At 35.9% G+C, this 26,934-nt stretch overlaps 1 protein-coding gene across 1 annotated transcript in view; it reads right to left on the reverse strand.

Moving 5' to 3' along the window:
• Tif-IA (RNA polymerase I-specific transcription initiation factor RRN3 homolog Tif-IA) overlaps positions 1–26,934 on the reverse strand; it is a 308,793-nt gene that overhangs the window by 75,801 nt on the left and 206,058 nt on the right. Inside the window, exon 11 of the mRNA XM_090397940.1 lies at positions 6,371–6,549. Coding sequence (XP_090254066.1) covers positions 6,371–6,549 — 179 coding nt within the window. The remainder of the gene's footprint in view (positions 1–6,370; positions 6,550–26,934) is intronic.

Genomic DNA, 26,934 nt, shown 5'->3' on the forward strand with positions numbered 1-26,934 from the left:
CTTTTCGAAGATAGATTCACTATTGTATGGAGCAGTTGAATTTGCAATTGTGATTCAGATTTACATAGAGTGTTATATGTTTTGATATGCTTATTTTTTATTTTTAGGAATACTTTTTGTGTGGAAGCTTCTGAGATGTCAGAGAATCGACCAAAGTTCAGGGTTGAGGACCGCTGAGAGCTCAGATTGTAATAAGCCAATAACACCATTCTTCGCATAGAGGCCAGAGTGACGCATGTTGTGCTGATATATTTTCACATCTTCGGGGATTACAAACAACTTTTGTAACATACACGCACAAAGACAACACGATACTAAATGAAACACTTGGGTGATTAAAGTCCTATCTGGGTGGTGTGCCCTCTATGGGCATTTTGTAGGTGGCTTAGGGTGTCAAGTGGGACCACCGACAATTACTGTTCCCCAAATTTTGAAAGATTTATGCATCTGTAATTGTTTAAATTCAGTTGATTTCTAAGTGCCAGTGCAGATTCTAAAAACGGTTTTTCCTTTTTAAATTTACTATGGTGGAGCATGGTGGTTTTCTTCCAGGAGATCCTGTGGGATGATTGAATATCTAAATTTAGATAAAGGTATATTGGTAAGCTTTGACATCATCTCACTGTTTATCAATATTCCCTCAAATGACACCTTAACACTCCTAAAAAACGTTTTTTCTTCTGATATCTTAGATCTCCTTTCCTATCAATTCTGGTTATTTTTCTTGAAAGAACAAAATTTACAAACAGATAGAGGGAGCCGCTATGGGTTTCCCCCTCTTGCCAATTTTAACATGGAAAATTTTGAGAAACGAGCCATAGACTTAGCTCCTCTCAAAACTTCTATTTGACTAAGATATGTAGATGATGTGTTCTCTATTTGGCCTCATAGCCCAGTCCCATTAGACTCCTCCATCAGTCACCTCAATAATCTACATCCAAGAATCCAGTTTATGATGGAAAAGGAAAATAACAATAGTTTACCCTTCCTAGACACCTTAGTAACATGCCTTCCTAATGGCAACCTTTCCTTCTGTATATAGAACACCCACTCACACTGGCAGATTCATTCACAATCTTTCCCACTACCACCCCGTCTCAACAATATGACATGATTAAAACTCTAAACAACAGAGCCTATAATCTTTGTCAGTGGAAACTCTCTTTCAACAGAACTCAACCACATGCACAACGCTTTCCTTTCCAATGACTACAGTGATTACAGAATTAACAAAATAATCAGTTCCTCCTGCATTTCTCGGCCATCACTTCAGAAGGATTTTAGAAATGCCATCATCATTCCCTATATCCGTGATACATCAGGAAAAATAACCAAGTCCTTAAAAAAGTACAACGTCTACACAGCTTTTAAGTCCCACAGGAAACTTGCTACCCTTATCCGTTCTACCAAAGATCAGCTCCCTTTTTTCGCAGTGCCTGGAGTATATAAAGTACCTTATTCCTGCAAGTTGGCTTACTTTGGACACACAGGCAGATCAGCGACCATCTGTTTGGAAGAACACACACACACCGTACATCTGCAATCATGACTATGGTCAATCTGGCCTTGCAGACCATGTATTGGATACAACCGACAAGATCTCCTGGAAGAAAACCCATAATAAATTTAAAAAGGAAAGACTATTTTTAGAATCTGCAATGGCACTCAGAGATCAACCTAACTCAAATAAATAAGGGTGCATAAAACTTCCTGAAATTTGGGAAACAATAATTGTCACTGGTTCCACTTTACATCCTAAACCACCCATAAAAATGCTCCCTACATTAGACTTTAAAGTCACCCACATGGTTCATTTCATATTGTGTATTTGTATGTGTGTTACAAGCATTATTTGTAATCCTTGAAAATGTGTCAATGATTAAGATGAAATACTCGAAGCATTAAAATTAGTTTTTAATCCTTTCCTAGTGCTGTATATATATTCCATTAAACCGATAACATGATGTCCTCCCAGCACTTAAGCCTTAACACACAGAGTTAATTAATTTATTTATTTATTTATTTTTTTACCAGAAGTCAATCCCTCTAGTGCTATTTTAGGTAAGCTAATTTAGCTATATGACCCAGCCACCAGAGCTGTTTCCAACACATTTCAGTGATTATATTTCTTGTTTAAACAATGAATAGAATTTTCTTTCTAACCTTGTCATTTGTCACGTTGCCATATAAGTTTTCTGTAGCACTTCATCTCAATGGCGAACAGCCTTTTCTCATTTTCCTTTAGCAATGTCCAACTCTCACATCTGTACAGTAAGATAGAGTTAACAAGGTTATCGATGAGGTAGTCTTGTAGTTAGCTTTATTTTAATGTCCCAATAAAGGGGTTATAACCTCTGAAGGGCAACAGTTGCTTTAGCAATGCATGCTTTCATGTCATGTTTAGACAGGCCCTCTGTGCTGTATGTTCCCAATAGGTGAATCATTCTACTTCTTCCAATTTTTCATTGTTAACTGAAATTTTCATAGGTTTATTGCCTGAAGGCATTGTTTTTTATTTGTGAATGTTTATCTTTAATCCATAATCACTAAGTGTCTTAGAAATTCTGTCTTAACTCTTGTAACTAATGTTGATTTTTTTTAACCACCAGCTATAATTCCAATACCAGCGTGTTCCAAGGCTATGTTTATTATATATTTCAATTAAGGTTAAAAAGCATCGGCAAATGTATGCAGCCTTGCCACACACCTCTTTCCATTTTGAAAGGCTTGCTGTAGTTGCCAATGATTTCAATTAACATTAAATAATAAAATAGAATGCTTATTTATAATAAATTTAGTTTAATCCTTTATCCAAGTGTAAGCAAACAAAGCTTGAGCCTGAAGTATCTTCAGGACTGAGGCAACTCATGGTAAAGGTGGACCAAGCTCTCATCACGCCTTGTTTTAGTATCTCCCATAATGCAAAGCACATCTCTTCAGTTGGAAAAAAACTTCCAACATCTTTCTCTAAATCCGGAGTAATTTAATAATAAGGTGAGACACCTTTTGGCAACTCGTATAGGTAAAGATAACTTCTCCATTGCTTCCACCTTGGTATCACCACCTCTGAATCTGTTCCCACTGACGAGACCTTAATAAAGGTCAAAACCTGTCTGGGTAGTGGTCCTTCCCATAATGCATAGCATTATACATATTCGCAAAGAGATGTGCTTTGCATTATGATGCTAAGAGTACTCCTAATTAAAACTCTTCACAGAGTTTTAATTAGGAGTACTATTTTATTATCTATTCCATACTGAATCAAAGACCTTCTGTATATCAATAAAATTGTGGCATGGCATTTGATTATGTTCAACTTATTTTTCTCTAATGAGATGTATTGTAAATAAATGATCTATTGTATTCTTATTTACATGGACTCCTGCTTGTTTCTCTGAAAGTATACTTTCTATTTTCTTCTCAATTCTAGAGAGTATGACATTCAGGAAAATTTTGCTTGGATGATTGATTAAATTGATAGTTCTAAAATGCTACATTTTGTACTACTCTTTTTTTTTTTTTTAGAAATAGGAATCAGAACAGAGGTACATCAACCTTTAGGCCAAAATCCAGTTGTTCTGTAGTTATTCCAGCTATGCCTGGTGATTTTCCCATCTTCAAAGAACTAACTGCTACTTCTCTTAAAATGGAAAAGTCTCCTTCATCCAATGTCATTTGTATTATGTCTTCAAGGTTTTGATTATTACAGCAACTGTCTTATGGGAAAAGGTTAGCTGAGTAATCATACCAATGCTGCAAGATTTCATCCTTTCCAGTCAAAAGCTTGCCATTTCATCCTCAACTGACCAACTTGCATTAGTGCAGGGTTTTGTTAATCTCTTTAGCATTTGCAAAGTGATACTAGGGTTGTTTCTTTGTAGTTCCTCATCAATCTTCCCACATTCAGAACCCAGTTGGTTTCAGCTGTTTTAATTTGTTTCTTATTATTTTGTTTAGTTCTTTATATTTTCCCCAGCTATCATATAGTGGATTGCCATGCCCTGGTCATGTACACAAAAAGCAAAATTGGAAAGAATCTCCAAATCTCTGGATCATTCACAAAATGGCTTTTTTGTTGGTATCTGGCTGGACAACTTCTCAATCTGCAATGTATATATAAAACCTTCACTACTTGACTGGCCTAGCACTGTACTTCCTCAGCCAGTCCATCCTGGCATCATCCTTGAGATTTCAACTCGCACAGTATCCAATGGGAATACAATAATTATGACAATCCAGGCCTGCAATTGACACACTGGATATTTGCAAACAACTTTCATCTCTTCTATGAGAAAGCAATCCAGAACCTTTAAATCTGGAAAATGGAGATAGAGACAATCCCTAACCTCTTTTATATGACAGGAAAATCTCCCAATTCAACCTATCAAGTACTACAGCCAGCACAGATCTTACCTAATTAGTGTAGGACCCACAGCATCCCACTATCCAGATGGAATCTCAGGAAAGCAAAATGGCCCAAATTTACTGAATGTATTGAAAACAACAGCAACATAATTCCACATACAGTTCATAACTCAAACTCTTCATAGCATCTGTCAAGAAACACATCCCTGAGAGAATTCACAAAAATCTACACACCATGCTGGTAAACTGAAAGTAGTATTCTTTTGGGACAGTATGAACAACAGAAACATCCAGACACTGCTTCAGTCCTCTTAAGGTCCTTGGATGATGGTAGGAGAGTTCACTGGCATGAAGAAATGAACAACCTTAACTTCAGATCAAGTCGCGAGGCTTGTCACTGCTCACTACTGGGAGGTACCAACACTCCAAACAGGACTAAAGGAAAAGTAAACCCTAACAGTACTGCTAAAAATTTTATCTTAGCACAAAAGTTACAACATACACACACAACATACATTATGGGAGATGCTAAGACAAGGAGTGATGAGAACTTGGTCCACCTTTACCACGAGTTAAAAGATCTATCGTTTTCATAAAAAACATTTCCTACATCTACAGCAAATACCATTCCAGTAACTATAAATGAAACTGATGAAATACTCAAACTAACTAAACCAGGTATAACTCCTGGCATTGATGCCATCCTTCCAGACTTTCTTACTCACCTTGACCCAAGAGCAAAATCATGGCTATTCAATTTCTTCTCCACAATATTAAATGATGAATGGCTCCCAAAACTTTGGCACAAATCAAAGATAATAGCCCTTCCAAAACCCAGTAAATCAAATGATGACCCTGGTAATTACCATCCTATGGATTATAGGGTTTAGGCCTGCTGGAAGCTACTGTGATCAAATCCTAGCTTTAACAACCCATATAGAAGCTGAATATCAAAAGGGTTTAAAAACACGTTCTGCTTTCATATACATCAGTTTATAACATCATATGGGAAAAAGGCTTATTGTATAAAGCAGTCAAAATAATCAACTGCCAAAAAACACTAAAATTACAACAAATGCTCTCCAAAAGGAAAATAAAGGTTCATCTGAATTAAAATAAATAAATAAAATAAAAAAGCAGAACATTTATCTTATAGAATGGATTGCCACAAGCATCTGTCCTCACCCCCAGCTTTATTCGACCTGTACACTAGCGATACCCCCTTGAACAGCTAGTTGAAAGTTTATCTATGCTGATGACAGCTATCACCAGCAAAGACAGTATCTTCCAAGGCCTTGAGGCAACATTGAACAAAGACCTGAGTTCACTATAAAATTACTTTGAACACTGGGAACTATCTCCTAATTCCAACAGAACTATTGTTTCTGCTTTCCATCTAAATAACTATGAGATGCATAGAAAACTAAAACTAAACTTCTGCAACAGGACTCTAATCCACGAAAGTAACCCTTGCTGCCTTGGCATTACACACAACCCCAATCTAACTTAACAAAAACATTTGGAAAAATCTAAGTTAAAGATATCTGCAAGGAACAACATCATAAATAAGCTGACAAACCTCAACTCTTAAAACAGCAGCCCTGGTTCTAGTATTCTCTGTAGCAGTGCATTGTTTGTCAGTTTGGAGTTGAAGTCACCACATGACTGTAGTGGACACACAACTTAATATAACAATGAGAACAATCTCTAGTACCTTACCTCGAAACCTCTAGAGTCAACTAAAGAGATTTAGGACTGGACAAGGTTGCTGTGCCCGCTTATTACATTTGTGGGGAATTTCACATTCACCATTTTGCATATGTGGTACTGCACAGACCATGCATCATATCACTAATGACTGTCCATAAACTCCTTTCCTGGAGGCCCCAGGAACTTACATTTACTCCCAGACAGTGCCATCGACTAACTGAATTGTCAGTTAACAAGAAAAGCAAATTAATTATTAATATCAGTTCCATCCTTAATTTAAAACAATTATACTCACCATTCTTTAATTTCAGTAATTCTTTGTGACGAAATGCAAATATGTAAAATATAGTCTGACATACAGAATAGAAAGTTCCATGCGCAAAGCTATTATTCCAGTTCTGAAAGCTTTCGGAATAATTTTCAATGTACCAGTGAATCCATTTACACATTACATCCAAACATGCTGCAACAGTACTGAAAGAAAATAATAATTAGCACCACTAAAAAATTCAGTGGGAACTGCTTAGATTTCAATATAAACTAATTCAGAAGTTGAAAAACTGTAATTCTTCTCAAAAAATATATCACATCAATTGAAACATAGGATAACTATACATGATATGCAATATTTAGTGGTTTAAGTAATTTAAAATTATATTAATTTTATAACATATTATATTAAATTATAACATAATTTATGTTATCTATGTTATCTTAAATTATGTTATCTAATAAGATTTCAATATACTGACTGATGAAAGAAACTATCAATGAATCACTAACCAGTTCATTGGATACCAAAAACAGTAACTGTTTCTGATCAACTGAAACTACTCATACAAATGGCTTTAAATAGTAAATACACACACACAGAATCTACATTATTTTATTTTTATTTATTAAAAAAAAATCTGCCAACACCTTTTATTTCCTATAAAAATAGATGAGACTGTTTTAGTCCTATCTAACTTTTGGAGACTAAGTGTGAAGTTCAATCCCACAAGTATTCAATCAGTGGTACTTGGCCCAAGACTAATTATAAATGGCATCCAGTGAAGAGAGGCTGACAAATGCTGTCAATCTCGTGGCGTAACCTTATTTATATATATATATATATATATACACATACACACACACACAATCTACCAATAATTGTCTAGACATCCCTGTTATTTGAAATTATGGAACATTCCAGGTTTGTCAATAACATAAAAACCAGTATACAGATAGTAAAAAGCAGTATTTCATCATAGCAGTTGAATACAGATGGTATGGCAGCACCATTGATTCACATAGCCAATCAATGGTTGGCTATGCGATCAACATATGGAGATGTTCTGGCATTACTAGTGCAGGAAAACACTCAGGGCAGCCACCGAAAATGACTGAGAGGAACAGGAGGGTTCCTCTCAGAAAACAGGTTGCACGCAAAAACTGACTAAAATAGGCAGCCATCCATAATGAGTTCCAAAATGCCAATAACACCATGGTCAGTAATAATACTGTATGAAAAGAACTCCATTTGCACGGTTTCCATGGAAAAGTAGTGTAGTGGAACACAAGCCAAACATCATAACAATGAATAAGGAAGCTCATCTGGCCTGATGCAAAGAGCGTGTGAAATGGACAAATGACGGTGGGAAAACAGTACTCTAGAGCAGTGATTTTCAACCTTTTTCATAACACGGCACACCTAGACTAATTAAAATTCTGCGGCACACTAAAAATATATTCTTTTAATTTTTTTGATGATCTGGCATAAAATAGGCATAATTTTGATTGATTTACACACACAAGAAGATGGAAGACCAGACACTAATAAATAAATGTGCAAATTACAACATTATTTCTTTCAATTAATTTGTTTTCATAAATCTCATGGCACACCTGAAGACCTCTCGCGGCACACCAGTTGAAAATCGCTGTTCTAGAGCAATGAATCAAGGTTCACCTGCTTTCAGTCTGATCAGGGTGTGGAGGCAGCCTGGTGAATGCTTGTAAACACATTGTGTTGTACTCCACAGTAAAGTTTGATAGTGGAAGAGTAGTGGTGTGGGGTGCATTCAGTTGGTTTGGAGTGGGACCACAGTTAGTTGTCCATGGTTCCATGAAGGCAAACAAGAATATCAAGGTACTTAGCTCAGTACCTTGATATTCTGGATAATCAGGTATGCCTACATTGTGGAGTTTTTATGGAACTGACCCATGTTACTATCAAGAAGCAATACCCCATGCCACAAAGCTGTAACTGTTATGGAATGGTATAAAGAGATGGGTGTTAAATGACTGCAATGGCCTGTCATTTAACACCCATCCTCGTGTTAAATAAAAATAAATAAATAAATTTTTAAAATAAAAATAAAATTAAAAAGTAGCACATCCTCGATCTTTTGCTGAACTCAGTGCTGCTTAGATGGAGGAATGGAGACAAATTCTACCTGATGTTGGCCACATGTTGGTAGAAAGCCTCCATCAAAAGGGTGCAGGAGGTGATCAAAGCCACAGTGGACACACCCGATATTAGGGTTCGCCTATTGGTATCAATTGTAAATCGCTAAAAGTGACCAGACAATTATTGGTAGATAATGTGCGCATATATGGCTGCCATTTGGGGGTGCTTAAGGGTCAAAGCTGTATAACTGAGAGGAGACCTCCACATAGCCTTTAAAGGAATGCGGAGAAGCGACCAGGGTTTCTGGCCTAATGTCCAATCCTCACCTTCTCATGGTGCACCCTGTTGGGTATCTACTTGGATACTGAACGAACGAGGATGGGCTGGCAATTTGGGATTTAGCCGACAAAATTGTATTTTTATTGGTTAAACCAAAATAAAAAATGATGGTACAACATGACAAAATTTCATGCCGGCTGGGGCGTCGCCCGGTTAAACAAGCCCCCCCCCCCTTGTTTTCACCACGGAACCAGGGCAAACAGCGAAAAGTCAGTTACAGGAACAAATCTGAAAACAAATCCCAGCTCAACATCACCAGAGTTGGGGTTTGTTCGACATAATAGGAGTGACTGAAACAAAAAAGACCAAAACTGGTGAGATCTTTCTGAGCAATGAATACAAAATGTTATATTCAGGCAATGACAATCAAGGAAAAAAAGGAGTAGCCATAGTATTCAACACAAAATACGAGGCTAATCTTCTTGAATGGCAGTCAGTCTCAAGTAGAGTAATGTGGGCAAATATGAGAATGGGGAACTGGACAATGAGACTTATTTGTGCCTATGGTCCCACAGAAGGTTCTAGTAAGGTAGAAATGGAGGAATTTTTTGACGCTTTAGAAAAAGCAACTGACACAATGAAAAAGGAAAAGTTGGACCTTGTTGGGGATCTAAATAGCAGAGTAGGAAATGATTGTGAAACATACAAAAATATTTTGGGAAAATTTGGAGAAAAGAGCAAAGCTAATAATAATGGCAAATATCTGCTGCCATTATGGTTATTACTAACACCATGTTCCAACATAAAAATGTGCACAAATTCACATGGAGAGAAGAGGCTAGGAATAAGAAAAGTCTCAGTGACTATGTTATTGTTGATAATGATGTTTTCTCCCTGGTGCAGGACACCAGAGTGAACAGAAGATTTGAAATTGGAAGTGATCACTATTTAGTCTTGAGCAGGATAAAATTGAATTTCATATCGAAAAGAGTAACATGTAAGAAAGTTTTAAAGCGAATAAAAGTTGAGCAGCTCTCAGATGTGAACTGTAGACTAAAATACACAAAGATTATTGAAGAAAAAATGAAAGAGTTTGAGAACAGGAATCAAACCTTGGAGATTGAGTGGCAAACTCTGAAGAAAACATTGATTGATTCTGCCAGAAAGGCATGTGGTGAGGTTGTGTGCAAGGATAAAAAAAATCAGAACTCCCTGGTGGACACAGGAAGTTAAAGAGGCAGTGAAGGAAAAGAAGAAAGCATATCAAAAGTTCCTGTCAAATAAGTCAGCTTGTGCTCTTAGAGAATATAGAGACAAATGCAAGAATGCTAAACAGTGTGTAAAACTAGCTAAACAAAAGTCATGGGAAGACTTGGGCAAGAATATAGAAAATAAATATCAAGAAGGTGGCATAATATTCTGGAGGTTGTTGAAGAAGCTTAGGAATGGAGGAAAGAATGCTGTAAAAGGAGTTAGAGATGATAAAGGTGACATGAAAACAGGAGAAAAAGATATCCTTGAAATATGGAGTAATTACTTCGAAACACTGCTAAATGAAACAAGCAGTGATGACAGCACAGTGGTAAAAAGCACTGACCAGGCATGCAGTCAGGAATACATATCCATACTTGAAGTAGAAAAAGCCATCAAAGGCTTGAAATGTGGAAAGGCAGCAGGAGTAGATGACATTCGACCAGAAATGCTGAAGTATGGTGGTATAAGAATCTTACAGTGGCTGCACTGCATAGTTCAGAAAGCCTGGACAGAGGGACGAATTCCCGATGACTGGAGTAGAGCTGTCATAGTTCCCATATATAAAAAGGGAAATAAAACTAATGTGAGAATTACAGAGGTATTTCCCTACTGAGTGTTCCTAGCAAGATCTATGCAAGTATACTTGAGAAACGGTTGAGAAGAATTGTGGAAGTAAAGCTTGGTGAAGAACTAGCTGGATTCAGGCCAAATAGAGGCTGTCAGGATCAGATCTTCACTTTACGACAAACAGTCGAGAAAGCATGGGAATATAATAAAGATCTGTATTTAAGATTTGTCGATTTGGAGAAGGCATATGACAAGGTGCCAAGAGAGAAGCTATTCAATACACTGCAGTTATATGGTGTTAATGGGGCATTATATCAAGCAATACTTAGTCTTTATCTGAGTTGTAAGTCAGCAGTTAGAATTGAAGGAAGTACAGGAAGATGGTTTAATGTTTAATTAATCTGGTTTAATCTGGTGTGTGACAAGGATGTACATTATCCCCTCTGTTATTCATTATCTATATGGATCACATTATGAAGGAAAGTGGTATTAAACTTGATATCAAAATTGGAGATGTTAATGTCAGCTCTTTGCTTTATGCGGATGATGTTATACTTCTAAATAAATCTGCTACAAGTCTGCAAGATTCTCTGACTAAACTGAATAGCTGTTGTAATAGATATGGTATGAAGGTCAGCAATAAAAAGACAAAGACAATGAAAATAGGCAGAATCATTGAAAATGTCAACTGTGTTGTGAATGGAGAACCTGTGGAACAAGTAAAGCATTTCAACTACTTAGGCACGATTTTTAGTGAAGATGGTAAATTAAATATGGAAATAGACAACAGAATCAGCAAAGCTGGTATGGTGGGAAGTCAATTGAATAAATTCATATGGAATAGGAGAGAAATTAGTCAGAACACTAAATTAGCTGTATACAAGACAGTGTTCAAACCAATTTTAACTTATGGATCTGAGAGCTGGGTCAGAAGTAAAACACTTGCCCAAAGACTAGAGACTGCAGATATGAGAGTCCTGAGAAAGATTAGAGGCGTGAACAGATGGCATCAATGGCAATATATTAAAAATGAGGATATTAGGAAAGAACTTGACATTGTCAGCATCCAGGAATGTGTTAGCAGAGCTAATCTCAGGTGGTATGTTTACTTAAATAGAATGGGAGAGGAAAGATTAGCAAAACAAGTGCTCTCTGCCAGGTTGGCAGGAAAACGACCCAGAGGAAGACCAAGATATAGGTGGAATTATACGGTACAAAGTGCCTTAGACGATAGAAATATAAGATCTGATAATGTTGGAGTCTTGACAAGTAACAGACTGATTTAGAGGAAAATTGTAGATAGGAAGTTAGTAATGATGTAATTTTTTCATGTAGTACTATCATATCCTGTACACCCCTTGTGGGTACATAACAGGAATTTGATGATGATGATATATATATTAAGGATACAAAGTAATTTTATAAAGTTGGTTTTTTTTTACTCCTCCCCAGGGTATGTTTTCCTTCGAGAATATATATATATATATATGTGTGTGAAAAGTTTTTTACCTTGGGGATAATATATATTAAGGATACCAAGTAATTTTATAAACTTGGTTTTTTTTTATTTCTTCTCCCAAGTAAGCAAACTTAACTGTTTTGCTTACTTGGAAGAAGGAGTAAAAAAAACCAAGTTTATAAAATTACTTGGTATCCTTAATATATATTATCTCCAAGGTAAACAACTTTTCACATATATATTCTCAATGGAAAACATACCCTTCATATAGTATATATTTAGTACGCATATAAAAGTATTGAACTTTAGTATGAAAGCAATGCCATACTTAAGTTTGAGTCAGGGAGAGTATGCTTCGCAGCTGATGCTAATTCTAAAAATAATCCTTCGAACCTATAGTGACTTATATCAGTAGTATAGCTAGAGCTTTTGTTGCCCAGGGCTGTCCGAGTTTGCTGCCCCTCTCAAAACACACCAAAAATACTACAAAAAGTCAAAACGACGTATAGGGAAATAAATTAAAATACTATGTTTATTTTTAAAGTAAACCTTTAATTTCAACATTCTGAAATGTTATTTTTCTTGCTTTTATGTTAGCAAAATCGTCGGTGACATTGGCGAAGTCTATTTCATAGTAATGTAGGTAATTCTTAATCAATTTTATTTAGAAAAACTCTTCTCACAACTAGCAACACGTACAGCAATTGTGAGGAAAATTCGCACCAGTATTACAGTATTTGGAAATGAGTTCTTGAGACTGTATTTTAGAATTAACTGCAAAAGTTCAAAAAAGTTCAAAGTACCGCCTGGGGCGGACCGCCCCCCTTCCGCTCCTCCTTAACTACGCCTCTGATTTATATGCATCACACTGGTCTTCTTCCATTCCACTTCTTACTTCCTGCAGAGTATCCATATCATGGTCTGCCAGTCCTGACTTGCCACACCAGTGACTATGAATGGCATTTTGTACACTCCAGAATGTTTAAGAGAAGAATGAATGAAGATTACTAGATGAATGTGTCGTGTGAACGTGGTATGGAGATTAAGAACTTTAGCTATCTTTTCAGATGTACCTGATTATAGGGAATGGGTCTAGTTTTGTTGTGATCAGCATCAGATGTGAGAAGGGCATGCAGTATTTTGTCTATTATATGTAGGGATTGCAATTATCAACTAAAAAAGCATTGAAGATATTGAGTTCTGTGACAATAGTTGTCGGTCATCGGAAGAAAAAGACCTTGCTCTGTTGCACAAGTGTTTAGAGGATGCCATGGTGTTTGGATAGATTTACATAGATGATGGTGTGGCTACTTGTCTAAGTACCTCCGGGTGGGTGTGTGCGTGAGGTTTTCTAAAGATCCAAAAAGGATAATGAACAATCTGCCAGCAATGGAAGTAGCATGTCTAGGTGAAAAAGACAGTCATTTGTTGTGTTTTCTATTGTTAAGAAAAAGCAAGAAATGGCTGTCCTTATGGATGTTGACTAGGCCAGCAGGGAATCAAAGAGCACACATTTATATAACAGCAGACTGTTGGTTTGTGATGTAATAATGTTGAATGCCCACTTTATAGAAATTCTATACACAAATTAGCGAGACTCTCCCCACATCTCCAACTAAAGGGGAATATATAACTGTCACATCTGTTTGTATATTTTTCCTTTCAATGAAAATAACCCGAGTGTATGATGAATCCGAATATATCAAATATGTCAAGAGGGAAATAAACTTAATGCCAATGAACAGTTGCCTTTGAAGAACATAAAAACTACATTCATACAGCAAGAAAAGGACCGGAACACCATACCTTCACATACAATTAAACTGATGTGAAATCATTAAACATAGAAATCATTATAGGCCTGACAATCTATATTTAAAATCAGCATCAGCTACAACTTCCCCCCCACAACCTCCAGTATGGCTTTATTAATTTGCTGAAGATCTGAGAGACAGTCTTTCTAAAACCCCATTTAGCTTGACTTCACTGAATTAACTGTTTTTATTCTGGCACCTAGAGGATGTCTTGATCAGTGGCGGCTCATGGCTTGAAATCGTGGTGGTGCTGCAACTTTCGAAATATACATACACACTGTAAGTACAGTGTATACGTGTTTGGATAAAATATCACAATTATGGTAAAGTTTAAAAAAAAATTAAACATGAAAAAATATTGTTTACTATCGATAAAATTATACAGTTTGGTATAATTCAAAATTACTTAAAAATAAAATATATTCTTCTTGTTTTATTTCAAAAGGCCTGTGTAGCTCAGTGGAAGTGGCGCTTGCATCCTCTGTGCTTGGCCACTCGAAGTTACGCTCAGCCTATCTTCAACCAGTTCCCGAGTTAGTCGATCTCTGGCATGGGCAAGCGGGTTTTCCCTCCCGGAAACTCAGGTTTTTCGTTCCGTAAACTCAGGAAAATCATAGTACCCACATTATTTCAGACAATAACATATCCTGTTAGGGTTAGGCACCAAGAGATGGCAACACTTGTTTGCTGATCTCTACAACAGTAGCTGCCTATAATTAGTGATAGACATGGGCTAGCTATCTCTGATTGGCTACCAGTGGAGATCGAACTGTCCACTCAGTCTCCAAAAGCCAGATAGGGTATAAAGGCCCTTGCCTAATCCCTATTAGGGAATAAAAGGCGTTAGCTTGTTTTGTATCATGAAAGAAAACGAGTATCAAGTTTGTTTCATGAAAAAATATTGTTTATTATCGATAAAATTATAGTTTAGTATAATTTAAAATTACTTAAAAATAAAATATATTCTTCTTGTTTTGTTTCATGAAAAATATTGTTTATTATAGATAAAATTATAGTTTAGTATAATTCAAAATTACTTAAAAACTACTATAACAAATGTCTTTAATTGTAATGCCCAAATATTTAAAGAGTTGGAGTAAACACAATAAGCACTACGAACACTACTACTAGCGCAAATTGCATATAAACAACAGTGAAACTGTGCGATGGGCAGTGCTGCATTATGCTAATAGCTCGCATATCACTATGACGTGCATAGCAATATGACACTGTAAAAAAAACAGTGCCGCTAGCATCCTTCGCCCTCCTAAGTGCTACAAGATGTTTTTTTTTTTTTTTTTTTTACAAAATAAGAGAATTGTATAGGATTGTTGATGATAAAATTAAATATTACAAGCAAATATAAATTAATAAATATAATTTATATATCGGGAAAAATTGGAGGTGCTACAGTTCTGCAGTGCCTATGCACGAGCCGCCCCTAGTCTTGATAAAACATTAGTTCCTTTCAATTACAATCTGAATTGTTCTGTCATAACCTGTTAAATGCTGTATGTTTTACATAATTGTAATTTGTGCTCTAGAGAAGCCAGCTAAAAATCCAGTGAAATATTAGAAACTTAATAAATTATGTTTTTCTTCCGATGTCGTTTCTACCAAACTGCAAGTCTTCGTTTGTTCAGTATTTATGTGGGCACCTGTTAACAGTGAGCTCCATGTGATGAGGATTGGACAGGTCAGAAGTCCCAGTTGGAATTCCACATTCCTTAAAGACTAAGTAAAAGTCTCCTCCTAGTTATCTAGCTCTGGCCTGGAACCAGATCCTGCTGGCCATGACCTCAATGTAGCTTTCCACACCTATGAAAAAAATTACCCCAATGTTAAGATTACCTATACAACATCATGTGCCCTCTCAAGAAGTTGCGTATATATAAAATTAATTTTCTACTCATGTGGCATATGATATGTCAAACAGGCAGGCTGTTCAGAAGAAATAAACAGGTCAAGCACACTAATATAGCCCAGAAAGACAGATCATAGAAATCACTGCATGATTGGTAAAATGTTTTCTGAGCTAGTTATCACACTACAAAGAAGAAACACCAAGTGATTCGAGAATCAACAAAAATGCTTTATCAAGTTCAACAAAATTTACTAGCATTATTCTTAAGTTCATGGATAAGAGATGGTAGAATGTTGACTCAATGTAACAAAAACCAAGGCTTCATCCCAAACCAACTCTGGTCTGCATTCATAAAATATTTGACATTAATAGATGATGAACATTAGTACAAAGAAGAACAAGTGATATGTCAACACGATAACTATCTTTTTTCAAACAGCAATTCTATCAATATTGTTTATATTTCGCGATTTATTCTGCCTTTATCTTTTTAACTTGTTAAAAATTTCAGATTCCTGCTTTAAAAATTCTGAAGTCTCATATCCCTGGTGAATGCAGTAATTTGTATACTGTTGAATAAGCAGTTAATTGTAACATTTCCTTACATGAAATGCTTGATGACCTGTCATGGATTTAGTTTAATAGAAACTTAATTCTTTGATTAGGTGCATAATTTATCTGCTTATTTGGTGTATGTATTAACTATGTTTTTTGCAGCTGGTTTGTCTGTTTTTGAATGAAAAATCAAAGTTTCCAAGGGGAAAAAGCAGAGTATTTTATCTGCAAGACTAGCTAACTTATATTTAGTTAAAGAAACCTTATAAAGATTCTCCACATCCTAGTTGGGATCTGTACCTGGTTCTATCACTGTTACTGACTGAGCAGCAGAAACAGACTAAATATATAAATAAATGCTCAAAATGAGCAAAATAAAATTGGAAAATCAACTAATTGGTGGAATTTATCTTTTGACAAGATAAATTCTTGTCAAAAGTCCTAACTAGAAAAGAACTCATCTAAGAGAATGATTGTAAACAAATATGTTCCAATTATAAACGTTTCATTAAAGCACAAAAATTTGATTTTTTTTTTTTTTTTTTTAACAACCTCACGCACATACTATACATGCCTACTAGAATATGAGACAACCTCAACCACTCTCCAAATAACATGGACCCCTTCATGACATAAATACACTAAATGTAGTCTGTCCTCTAGGCAGTTCAGACCGCAGTCTTGTGATGATCTCTTCCCCCATGAAACAAACAGACAAACACTCATATCCACACATTACAAGCCTACTGAGATGATCTATGCAAATACTATGTCACATTACCTTGAATAGATTACTTCTTGACCATCTGAAATTAAAACATGTGCTAAACATATCACCAAAATAATTCCAATCATCATGGAAATATTTATTCCTTGTTCAAATCTAAGTTTCCATCCCCTATCTAAGCATTGGTTCTCCCACAGGTGTGTCAAAGCTGTACAAGAGAAGAATTAAGAATATCATAACTGGCTTGCATCCAAAACTCCACCTACCTATGCCGCTTATACCTCTGCAGGTTTTGACCAGGTCTATTACGTAAACTCACACAATTTGGTCTACTCCCCGACTCCTGCAGTTGAACTGCCAACTTTTTGACTGCATGCTTACTTCATGTGATGGTGGACAGTTTTTATCTTCTAAGTATAAAACCAAACCAATGGTCCCACAAGGCTCTGTTCTCTTGCCTACTGCATTTCTATATAAAAATTACCTGCTCCAGCAGACTACAAACTTAATACATAGTACTGCTGATGATAGCATATTGTATTCATTCTTCATCATCATCATCAAATTCCTGCCATGTACCATCAAGGGGTGTACAGGATATGACAGTACTACATGAAAAAATTACATCATTACTAACTTCCTATCTACAATTTTCCTCTAAATCAGTCTGTTACTTGTCAAGACTCCAACATTATCAGATCTTATATTTCTATCGTCTAAGGCACTTTGTACCGTATCAATCCACCTATATCTTGGTCTTCCTCTGGGTTGTTTTCCTGCCAACCTGGCAGAGAACACTTGTTTTGCTAATCTTTCCTCTCCCATTCTATTTAAGTAAACATACCACCTGAGATTAGCTCTGCTAACACATTCCTGGATGCTGACAATGTCAAGTTCTTTCCTAATATCCTCATTTTTAATATATTGCCATTGATGCCATCTGTTCACGCCTCTAATCTTTCTCAGGACTCTCATATCTGCGGTCTCTAGTCTTTGGTCAAGTGTTTTACTTCTGACCCAGCTCTCAGATCCATAAGTTAAAACTGGTTTGAACACTGTCTTGTATACAGCTAATTTAGTGTTCCAACTAATTTCTCTCTTATTCCATATCAATTTATTCAATTGACTTCCCACCATACCAGCTTTGCTGATTCTGTTGTCTATTTCTATATTTAATTTACCATCATCAGTAAAAATCGTGCCTAAGTAGCTGAAATGTTTTACTTGTTCCACAGGTTCTCCATTCACAACACAGTTGACATTTTCAATGATTCTGCCTATTTTCATTGTTTTTGTCTTTTTATTGCTGACCTTCATACCATATCTATTACAACAGCTATTCAATTTAGTCAGAGAATCTTGCAGACTTGTAGCGGATTTATTTAGAAGTATAACATCATCCGCATAAAGCAAAGAGCTGACATTAACATCTCCAATTTTGATATCGGGTTTAATACCACATTCCTTCATAATGTGATTCATATAGATAATGAATAACAGAGGGGATAATGTACATCCTTGTCTCACACCAGATTTAACATTAAACCATCTTCCTGTACTTCCTTCAATTCTAACTGCTGACTTACAACTCAAATAAAGACTAAGTATTGCTTGATATAATGCCCCGTTGACACCATATAACTGCAGTGTATTGAATAGCTTCTCTCTTGGCACCTTGTCATATGCCTTTTCCAAATCGACAAAACTTAAATACAGATCTTTGTTATATTCCCATGCTTTCTCGACTATTTGTCGTAAAGTGAAGATCTGATCCTGACAGCCTCTATTTGGCCTGAATCCAGCTTGTTCTTCACCAAGCTTTTCTTCCACAATTCTTCTCAACCGTTTCTCAAGTATACTTGCATAGATCTTGCCAGGAACACTCAGTAGGGAAATACCTCTGTAATTCTCACATTCAGTTTTATTTCCCTTTTTATATATGGGTACTATGAGAGCTCTACTCCAATCATCAGGAATTCGTCCCTCTGTCCAGGCTTTCTGAACCATGCAGTGCAGCCACTGTAAGACTCTTATACCATCATGCTTCAGCATTTCTGGTCGAATATCATCTACTCCTGCTGCCTTTCCACATTTCAAGCCTTTGATGGCTTTTTCTACTTCAAGTATGGATATGTATTCCTGACTGCATGCCTGGTTAGTGTTTTTTATCACTGTGCTGTCATCACTGCTTGTTTCATTTAGCAGTTTTTCAAAGTAATTACTCCATACTTCAAGGATATCTTTTTCTCCTGTTTTCATGTCACCTTTATCATCTCTAATTCCTTTTACAGCACTCTTTCCTCCATTCCTAAGCTTCTTCAACAACCTCCAGAATATTTTGCCACCTTCTTGATATTTATTTTCTATATTCTTGCCAAAGTCCTCCCATGACTTTTGTTTAGCTAGTTTTACACACTGTTTAGCTTTCTTACATTTGTCTCTGTATTATACTGTAAGAGTAAAAGCTGACTTATTTGACAGGAACTTTTGATATGCTTTCTTCTTTTCCTTCACTGCTTCTTTAACTTCCTGTGTCCACCAGGGAGTTCTGATTTTTTTATCCTTGCACACAACCTCACCACATGCCTCTCTGGCAGAATCAATCAATGTTTTCTTCAGAGTTTGCCACTGAATCTCCAACGTTTGATTCCTGTTCTCAAACTCTTTCATTTTTTCTTCAATAATCTTTGTGTATTTTAGTCTACAGTTCACATCTGAGAGCTGCTCAACTTTTATTCGCTTTAAAACTTTCTTACATGTTTTTCTTTTCAATATGGAATTCAATTTTATCCTGCTCAAGACTAAATAGTGATCACTTCCAATTTCAAATCCTCTGTACACTCTGGTGTCCTGCACCAGGGAGAAAACATCACTATCAACAATAACATAGTCAATGAGACTTTTCTTATTCCTAGCCTCTTCTCTCCATGTGAATTTGTGCACATTTTTATTTTGGAACATGGTGTTAGTAATAACCAGTCCATGTCCTGAGCAGAAATCCAACAGATATTTGCCATTATTATTAGCTTTGCTCTTTTCTCCAAATTTTCCCAAAATATTTTTGTATGTCTCACAATCATTTCCTACTCTACTATTTAGATCCCCAACAAGGACCAACTTTTCCTTTTTCATTGTGTCAGTTGCTTTTTCTAAAGCCTCAAAAAATTCCTCCACTTCTACCTTAGTAGAACCTTCTGTGGGACCATAGGCACAAATAAGTCTCATTGTCCAGTTCCCCATTCTCATATTTGCCCACAATACTCTACTTGAGACTGACTGCCATTCAAGAAGAATAGCCTCGTATTTTGTGTTGAATACTATGGCTACTCCTTTTCCTTGATTGTCATTGCCTGAATATAACATTTTGTATTTATTGCTCAGAAAGATCTCACCAGTTTTGGTCTTTTTTGTTTCAGTCACTCCTATTATGTCGATCTGGTACTTATCTAATTCCTCAGCTAGCTCCATTTCTTTGCCATTCAGGCTTCTTATGTTGATAGTACCGATCTTTAACACTGGTGATGTTGAGTTAGGGTTTGTTTTCAGATTTGTTCCAGTAGCTGACTTTTCGCTGTTCGCCCTGGTTCTCTGGGCGACGCCCCAGCCGGCATGAAATTTTGTCATTGAAAAAAATTTATAAATGTCAATAAAAAAAAACGAAACATAATAACTTTTTGCTTTTCGACTTTTCGCTGTTCGCCCTGGTTCCCTGGCGAAAACAACGGGGGCCTTGTTTAACCGGGCGACGCCCCAGCCGGCATGAAATTTTGTCATGTTGTACCATCATTTTCTATTTTGGTTTAACCAATAAGTATACAATTTGGTCGGCTAAATCCCAAATTGCCAGCCCATCCTCGTTCGTTCAGTATCAAAGTAGATACCCAACTCTTTTCATTGGAAACATGACAATACACAAATCACAACAATTTCCAGTCTTAACCACTACTACCCTAAATATAGCTCTCCAAAACATTCATCGGTGAGATTTGGATAATCTTGTCAATTTCAATGCTAGTAAAGAGCAGCTGTGCCTTATTCCCCACAAAAAAAAAAAAAAAACCTCCTCTCTTCAAGCCTTACTTTTGCCAACACCCAATTATCTTCTTGGGATGACACTCACTTTAAATCTCTGTTGGCATAAACATATTACAAATATTACTTCCTCTGCTTTCAAATATTTTGCTCGAGGTATTACTTGAACTCCAAACAGCTTCTAACTTTATACAAATTGTAAGTCAGTCCACCACTGATTGTTGCTCTTACATCTGGGATGGTGCCCCTAAGAGATCCCTAAAAATATTGAACTCAATACAGAAAAGGGCTGTTTGATTAATTACTCCTCCCTCACTAACACACTTCACTAACTTTCACATCAGGTCACATGTCACATACTAGGTCTGTGTCAATTGTTAGATTTTTGATAAAAGCAGACCAAACTTGGTGATTAAGCTTTAATTTTTGTTACATTGTGTGGCGATCCAAAGCATTTCTGAGACTTCTTTGAATTCTCGCAAAACAGTTATGATGAATATATGGCATTTCTGTTTCTTGCCAAACTACTTAGTGGCCTGTGTTTGTTATATGGAAGGCTAATCCTGATCTATGTAATCTCCTTTTTCAATGGTCATTACGTGTTCAGACATGTGAATCTTCTCAGACCTTCCTGTCTGGCCTTGCATAGCAAATGGCACGAAAGTAGAGAATTTTGTAAACTCCTGTATTTTATTTTATTTTTTTTGGGGGGGGGGGGATGTGGAGGTTTTGGAGAATGTAAGAACCTTGAGATCTTGAACACTGGCAAAAAAAAAAGCCACTTTAACAGTGTAACCATGAACCAATATTGCAACTTTGTCTAATATTCTTCATGTAAGATTAGCATGATTGCATTCTTGAAATCTTTATGCAAAGAGCTGTTGGAAGTGTATTCAGAATTTTGTTAATCGTCTTTTGTTTGTACTCATTGAGAGGGAGAGTATATCTCAGATAGTGCAGTCTTCACTCTTTTTTTTTTTTTTTTTGATGTACTAGAAATGTTGTAGGCCTTATCTTGTAATGCTTAAATCATTCATTTGTGGTAGGTTTTCTGTATACTGAAAAGATCAATCTTTTTTTCTTTCCTCTTTGTTTACTTTGAGAAGAATGTCAAGGAATGGTAGTTGTGATTTTCTAGTTCAAGAGTATTTTATATCTGATTGCTCTGGTTCTGAAAATCTTTAAACTAAATTAAGTCACCCTTTGTTTGCAACTAAACAACAAAATTGCCATCGATATAACAACAGGGTAGGTAATAATATGTTACCTTGTGGGAGACCCTGTGTTTTATCTGTATACCCTGGCTGTAATGCATGACTATTTTCATTATTTGTGTTCTGTTTGAGAGATAGTTCCTGAACCAGATATGCAGTGCTCCTCTTATTCCAAGTGAATATAGTTTTGGTCAGCAGTATGTCATGTTCAAGTGTATCAGAATCTTTAGTTGTCAATAAGTATAAGAACAGCAAACTTGTTTTTATTGAGTGCTATGCTATGTTATGGCATCGGTGATATCTTCTAATAAGGTGATGGTGCTTTTTGTTTTCTGGAAGCTGTATTGGTTTCTTGAGATAATGTTGTAATTTTGGAAACAGTTCTGTAGTCTAGTGTGTGTGTTATTTTTTCAAGAAATTTGACGATGACTTGTAGGTAAGCTATTGGTTTAGTTCTGTGTATCATTTCTTTTGCCATGTTTGTAAATTGGCATAGTTATTGTGGAATAATACTAGTGTCAAATATTGTGTTCATCAATCTCAAAAGTTTTAATAATAAATTTAGTTTAATCCTTTATCCAAGTGTGACCAAACAAAGTTTGTGCCTGAAAGTATCTTCAGGACTGGGGTAAGGTAGTACAACACTGGGCAACTCGTTGCAAAGGTGGACCAAGCTAACATCACTCCTATCTCAGTATCTCCCATAATGCAAAACACATCTCCTTGCAGTTATGTATAATGTTATGCATTAAAGGAAGGGCCACTACCCAGGCTAGTTTCGACCTTTACTGAGGTCTCTTCAGTGGGAACCAGGCCCAGACATGGAGATACTAGGCAGAAGCAATAGTAAAGTCATCTCTACCTATAGGAGTTGCCAATAGGTGTGCCACCTTTTATTAAATTACTCTGGATTTAGAGAAAGATGTTGAAAGTTTATTTTTCACTTGGTTAGACTATAATAAATTTAGTTTAATCTTTTATCCAAGTGTGAGCAAACGAAGTTTGCGACTGAAAGTATCTTCAGGACTGGGGTAAGGTAGTACAACACTGGGCAACTCGTTACGACCGCAATAAAGGTCGAAACTAGTCTGGGTAGTGGCCCTCCCCTTAATGCATAGCATTATACATATCCGCAAGGAGATGTGTTTTGCATTATGGGAGATACTGAGATAGGAGTGATGTTAGCTTGGTCCACCTTTGCAACGAGTTGCCCGGTGTTGTACTACCTTACCCCAGTCCTGAAGATACTTTCAGGCACAAACTTTGTTTGCTCACACTTGGATAAAGGATTAAACCAAATTTATTATAGTCTAACCAAGTAAAAAATAAACTTTCAAAATCTCAAAAGTATAAGATTTATTTGTTCAAAGTATGTTAAAAGGTGTCTGCAAGTCTTATTTTCTCTATTCCTGGAATGGTCTTTGATTTTATCTATAAGAGCACTTCCTTTGGTTCCTGTTTTGTTATGGGTGGAAAATACATGATTTGCTTTTTACTTTGTATTGGTAACTTTTTGTTGATCATTGGTAGATTATGTTCCGAGTTGTGTGATATTGTTTGTGAAGGAGTAGTCGAATAAAGTCTACTAGTTCCTCTCAGTTCATATCCTAACCAAAGCTTTTTTTGGGATAAAATCTTGTGAAGTTTTCTTTTAGTTAGTAATTAAGTGTAGCCCTTGTTTGCTTTATATTTTCATTATATTCCATAGATTTTTGAAAGTAGCAGTGTCTTTATGTCCTAAGAATTTCTGTTATTAGTTGATTTCTTGTATTTTTATATGTTTGTAGATGAGCGTAACTGGATGATTTTTTTTTTTTTAGTCTTTTCCATAGATTTTCCTTTACAGTAATACTGTTTAGATTAGAATGTCCCCATTCATCCATGAGTTGTCTGTTTGTCGCCTCATTTGTGTAGGATTTGTTGCTTTTTTGTATATTTCTATGAATTAGTTGTACATTCTTGTATAAAGTTACAGGGTCGTTTACTTTGAGTAGGCAATTCCAGTATGTATTTTTTATAAGGTTGTTGACAATGCTCTTTAATATGATAAAGTTTTGTGGTGTTGGGAGGGAAGGGAGGCAATGTAATGAAATGAATCTGAGACAAAGTAATGATTAGCGATTTTGATGTTAATTACTGATGAGGTATATGTATGGATGGGAGCTCGTATATTGATATGGTCAATGCATAATTCTGTTAGTAAATTGTTGAGTATTTCTTCTTTTGTTGGGGAGTTTATGTTGATCTGACATGTGTTGGCGTTGAAGTAGCATGTTCAAGAGTCTTTATGTTAATATCTCCTATTAGGATGAGCCAGTGTGTTGTACAGTGTTCAAATGCCACTTAGCCATGCTTCTAATTCGTGCAGAAAGCTGAGTGGATTATTATCCAGGATTCTGCATTGTAAGATTCGATGCAGTAGGATTTTTCCTCTTTTTGCATAGACTTTCCCAGAGGTCACAACTCGTAAACAAGCTTTTATGTCTTGCACAGTTCCAAGCACTTCTTCCATTCTATATAATTCATCTTCTTCCAAATACCATTCATACACTGATGTTCACCTCACTTCATGCTCCAACTACAAGAGTGTACATTCCTTCCAAAAATTTCTGAGGGTTTTCTCAACCTCAGTAGCAGTAATAGCCTGAGCAACAATATTTCTTAAGATAGCAATAATGCCCTGGTCTACAGGCTGCAAGAGAGAGGTGGCATTTAGTAAATGTGTGAATGGAATGGCTGTCCTGAGTACAAGTAGTCTTAAGCCTAGGAATGACTATGTGCTTTTCGTTATGAAAATAATTATTGAAAAAATTAAGATTACATAGAAACAAGTTATAAAAGATAGTTTGGAATGTGTAAAATTTTTAATTTTGGATCAACAAAATTAATGTAGGTTCCATGTATATCTTAATATACAAATAATACCTCGATTAACAATCAGGATGGGTTCTACAAGAAGACAAAGTGCTAAATGAAACAGCGTTAAACATTTTGGGTCAATTTAACACATAATAAATAGGGATAGGGGAGCACATGACCAAGAATAAACAAGTTTTACTTTAATTTTAAGTTGTTTTTATATTAACTTGCAACATCTACATAGCACATATACATACATACCCAGAAATACAGTTTATTTCTGTGCTGTCGAAGGTTCTGGCTCTTCTGAAATTTTTGATTTTTTAGTGATGAAGTTTTCTCTCGTAAGCAATGGTTGGTAACAAGAGATCGCATCCAAAATGCCTCGTCTATCTTTTGTACTACTTTCAAAATCTGGATCATTCGCTACCAATTGATAAACGATTTTGGTTATGGTCATCAAACTTTTACTGAGGAAATCTAGCAAGTATTTTGTGTTCTTCATTTTAGAATCACTAAGAAGAAGGGTTAAAAGATCTTTCGCAGCTTTGAATCCTGCATTGTTCACTTTTGTTTGCACGATATAAATGTGCACTTTGGCATTCTCTTCCAGAAAAGTCCCGTTTCATCAACATTAAAAACTAGTTTGGGAGGATAATTTCCTCTTTCAATTATGGCTCTTAAAGTTGATGGAAAGACTGAAGCAGCTTCAGTATCTGCACTCGTTGCTTCTCTGTTGATTCGAATGTTGCTTTTTTTTTTTTTTAAATCTATTGAACCAACCTCTGCTAACTGCAAAGTTTTCGCTCGTATCCTCTCTTTATTTTTGAACATGATTAAAAATACTTGCACCCTTTTCCGTGATTATTGTCTGACTTAATGGCATTTTGTGTTCGGTTTCATCATCAATCCAAATGGAAAGCCGCTTCTCCATTTCCTCTAAAACATTGCTTCTAAATTGGGTTACCTTTGTTGCAGAACACTTAATTTTGTCCATGTTTTTTAAAATCATTCATATAATAGAAGTAGACAAATTTAAAGCAGATCCAAAGTCAGCTTGACATTCTCTTTTTTCTAATAACCTCAGCACCTGCATTTTAATGTCGAGCAAAATGCTTTTTCATTTCAATTTTGTTTTATCATCTTTATGCCCACTCATTTTGAATAATTTAAAAAATGATAGCAATGATTCATTTTTAATGAACAAATAGAATTTTTGTTGATTTCCTTGATCAATAATATCGATGAATACAGTACATAATAGAAGTAGACACCACAGATGTTACCAATTAATTGGTATTAAGAGATGTTACCAATTTTACAGATATGATTACTTATCTGCCTGAGAAACATCAAGATTGGTTTGATGAAAATAAGAGAGAAATCCAGCTTCTGATTAATAAGAAACAACCATGACAGGCAGAATAACTCCAATTGTTCTATACAAAAAAGATCAAGAAATAAAACCAGAGGTACCAAAATAGAATGATATCTGAAAAATCAGTGGTGATTGCAGAAATCTCAGGAAATGCACCGTTTTGCTGACATCTACGAGTCCTATGGCACACATCGTTCAGCTACTTTCACTTTAAATCAAATGCAATATACAAACTCTCACTACAATTCTACAGTAAACACTGTAACAAGTTCACTCACTAACAAACTACTGAACAATCTCAACCAAATCTAGGCAAAATGCTTTGCTAAAAATATTTTTACTATACCAAACTATTGTCTCCCCAATGAGTTTGCCATAGTGAGGAATACCTTTATTATTCTTTATCTATTAGTAACCATCATCTATGCCACTAGCTTCATATTTATCCTCATTTGTTCCCTGTCA

The sequence above is a fragment of the Typopeltis vanoorti genome, chromosome 9 (assembly GCF_054136105.1).
Source record: "Typopeltis vanoorti isolate ZY-2024b chromosome 9, IOZ_Tvanoo_1.0, whole genome shotgun sequence".
Lineage (NCBI taxonomy): Eukaryota > Metazoa > Arthropoda > Arachnida > Uropygi > Thelyphonidae > Typopeltis > Typopeltis vanoorti.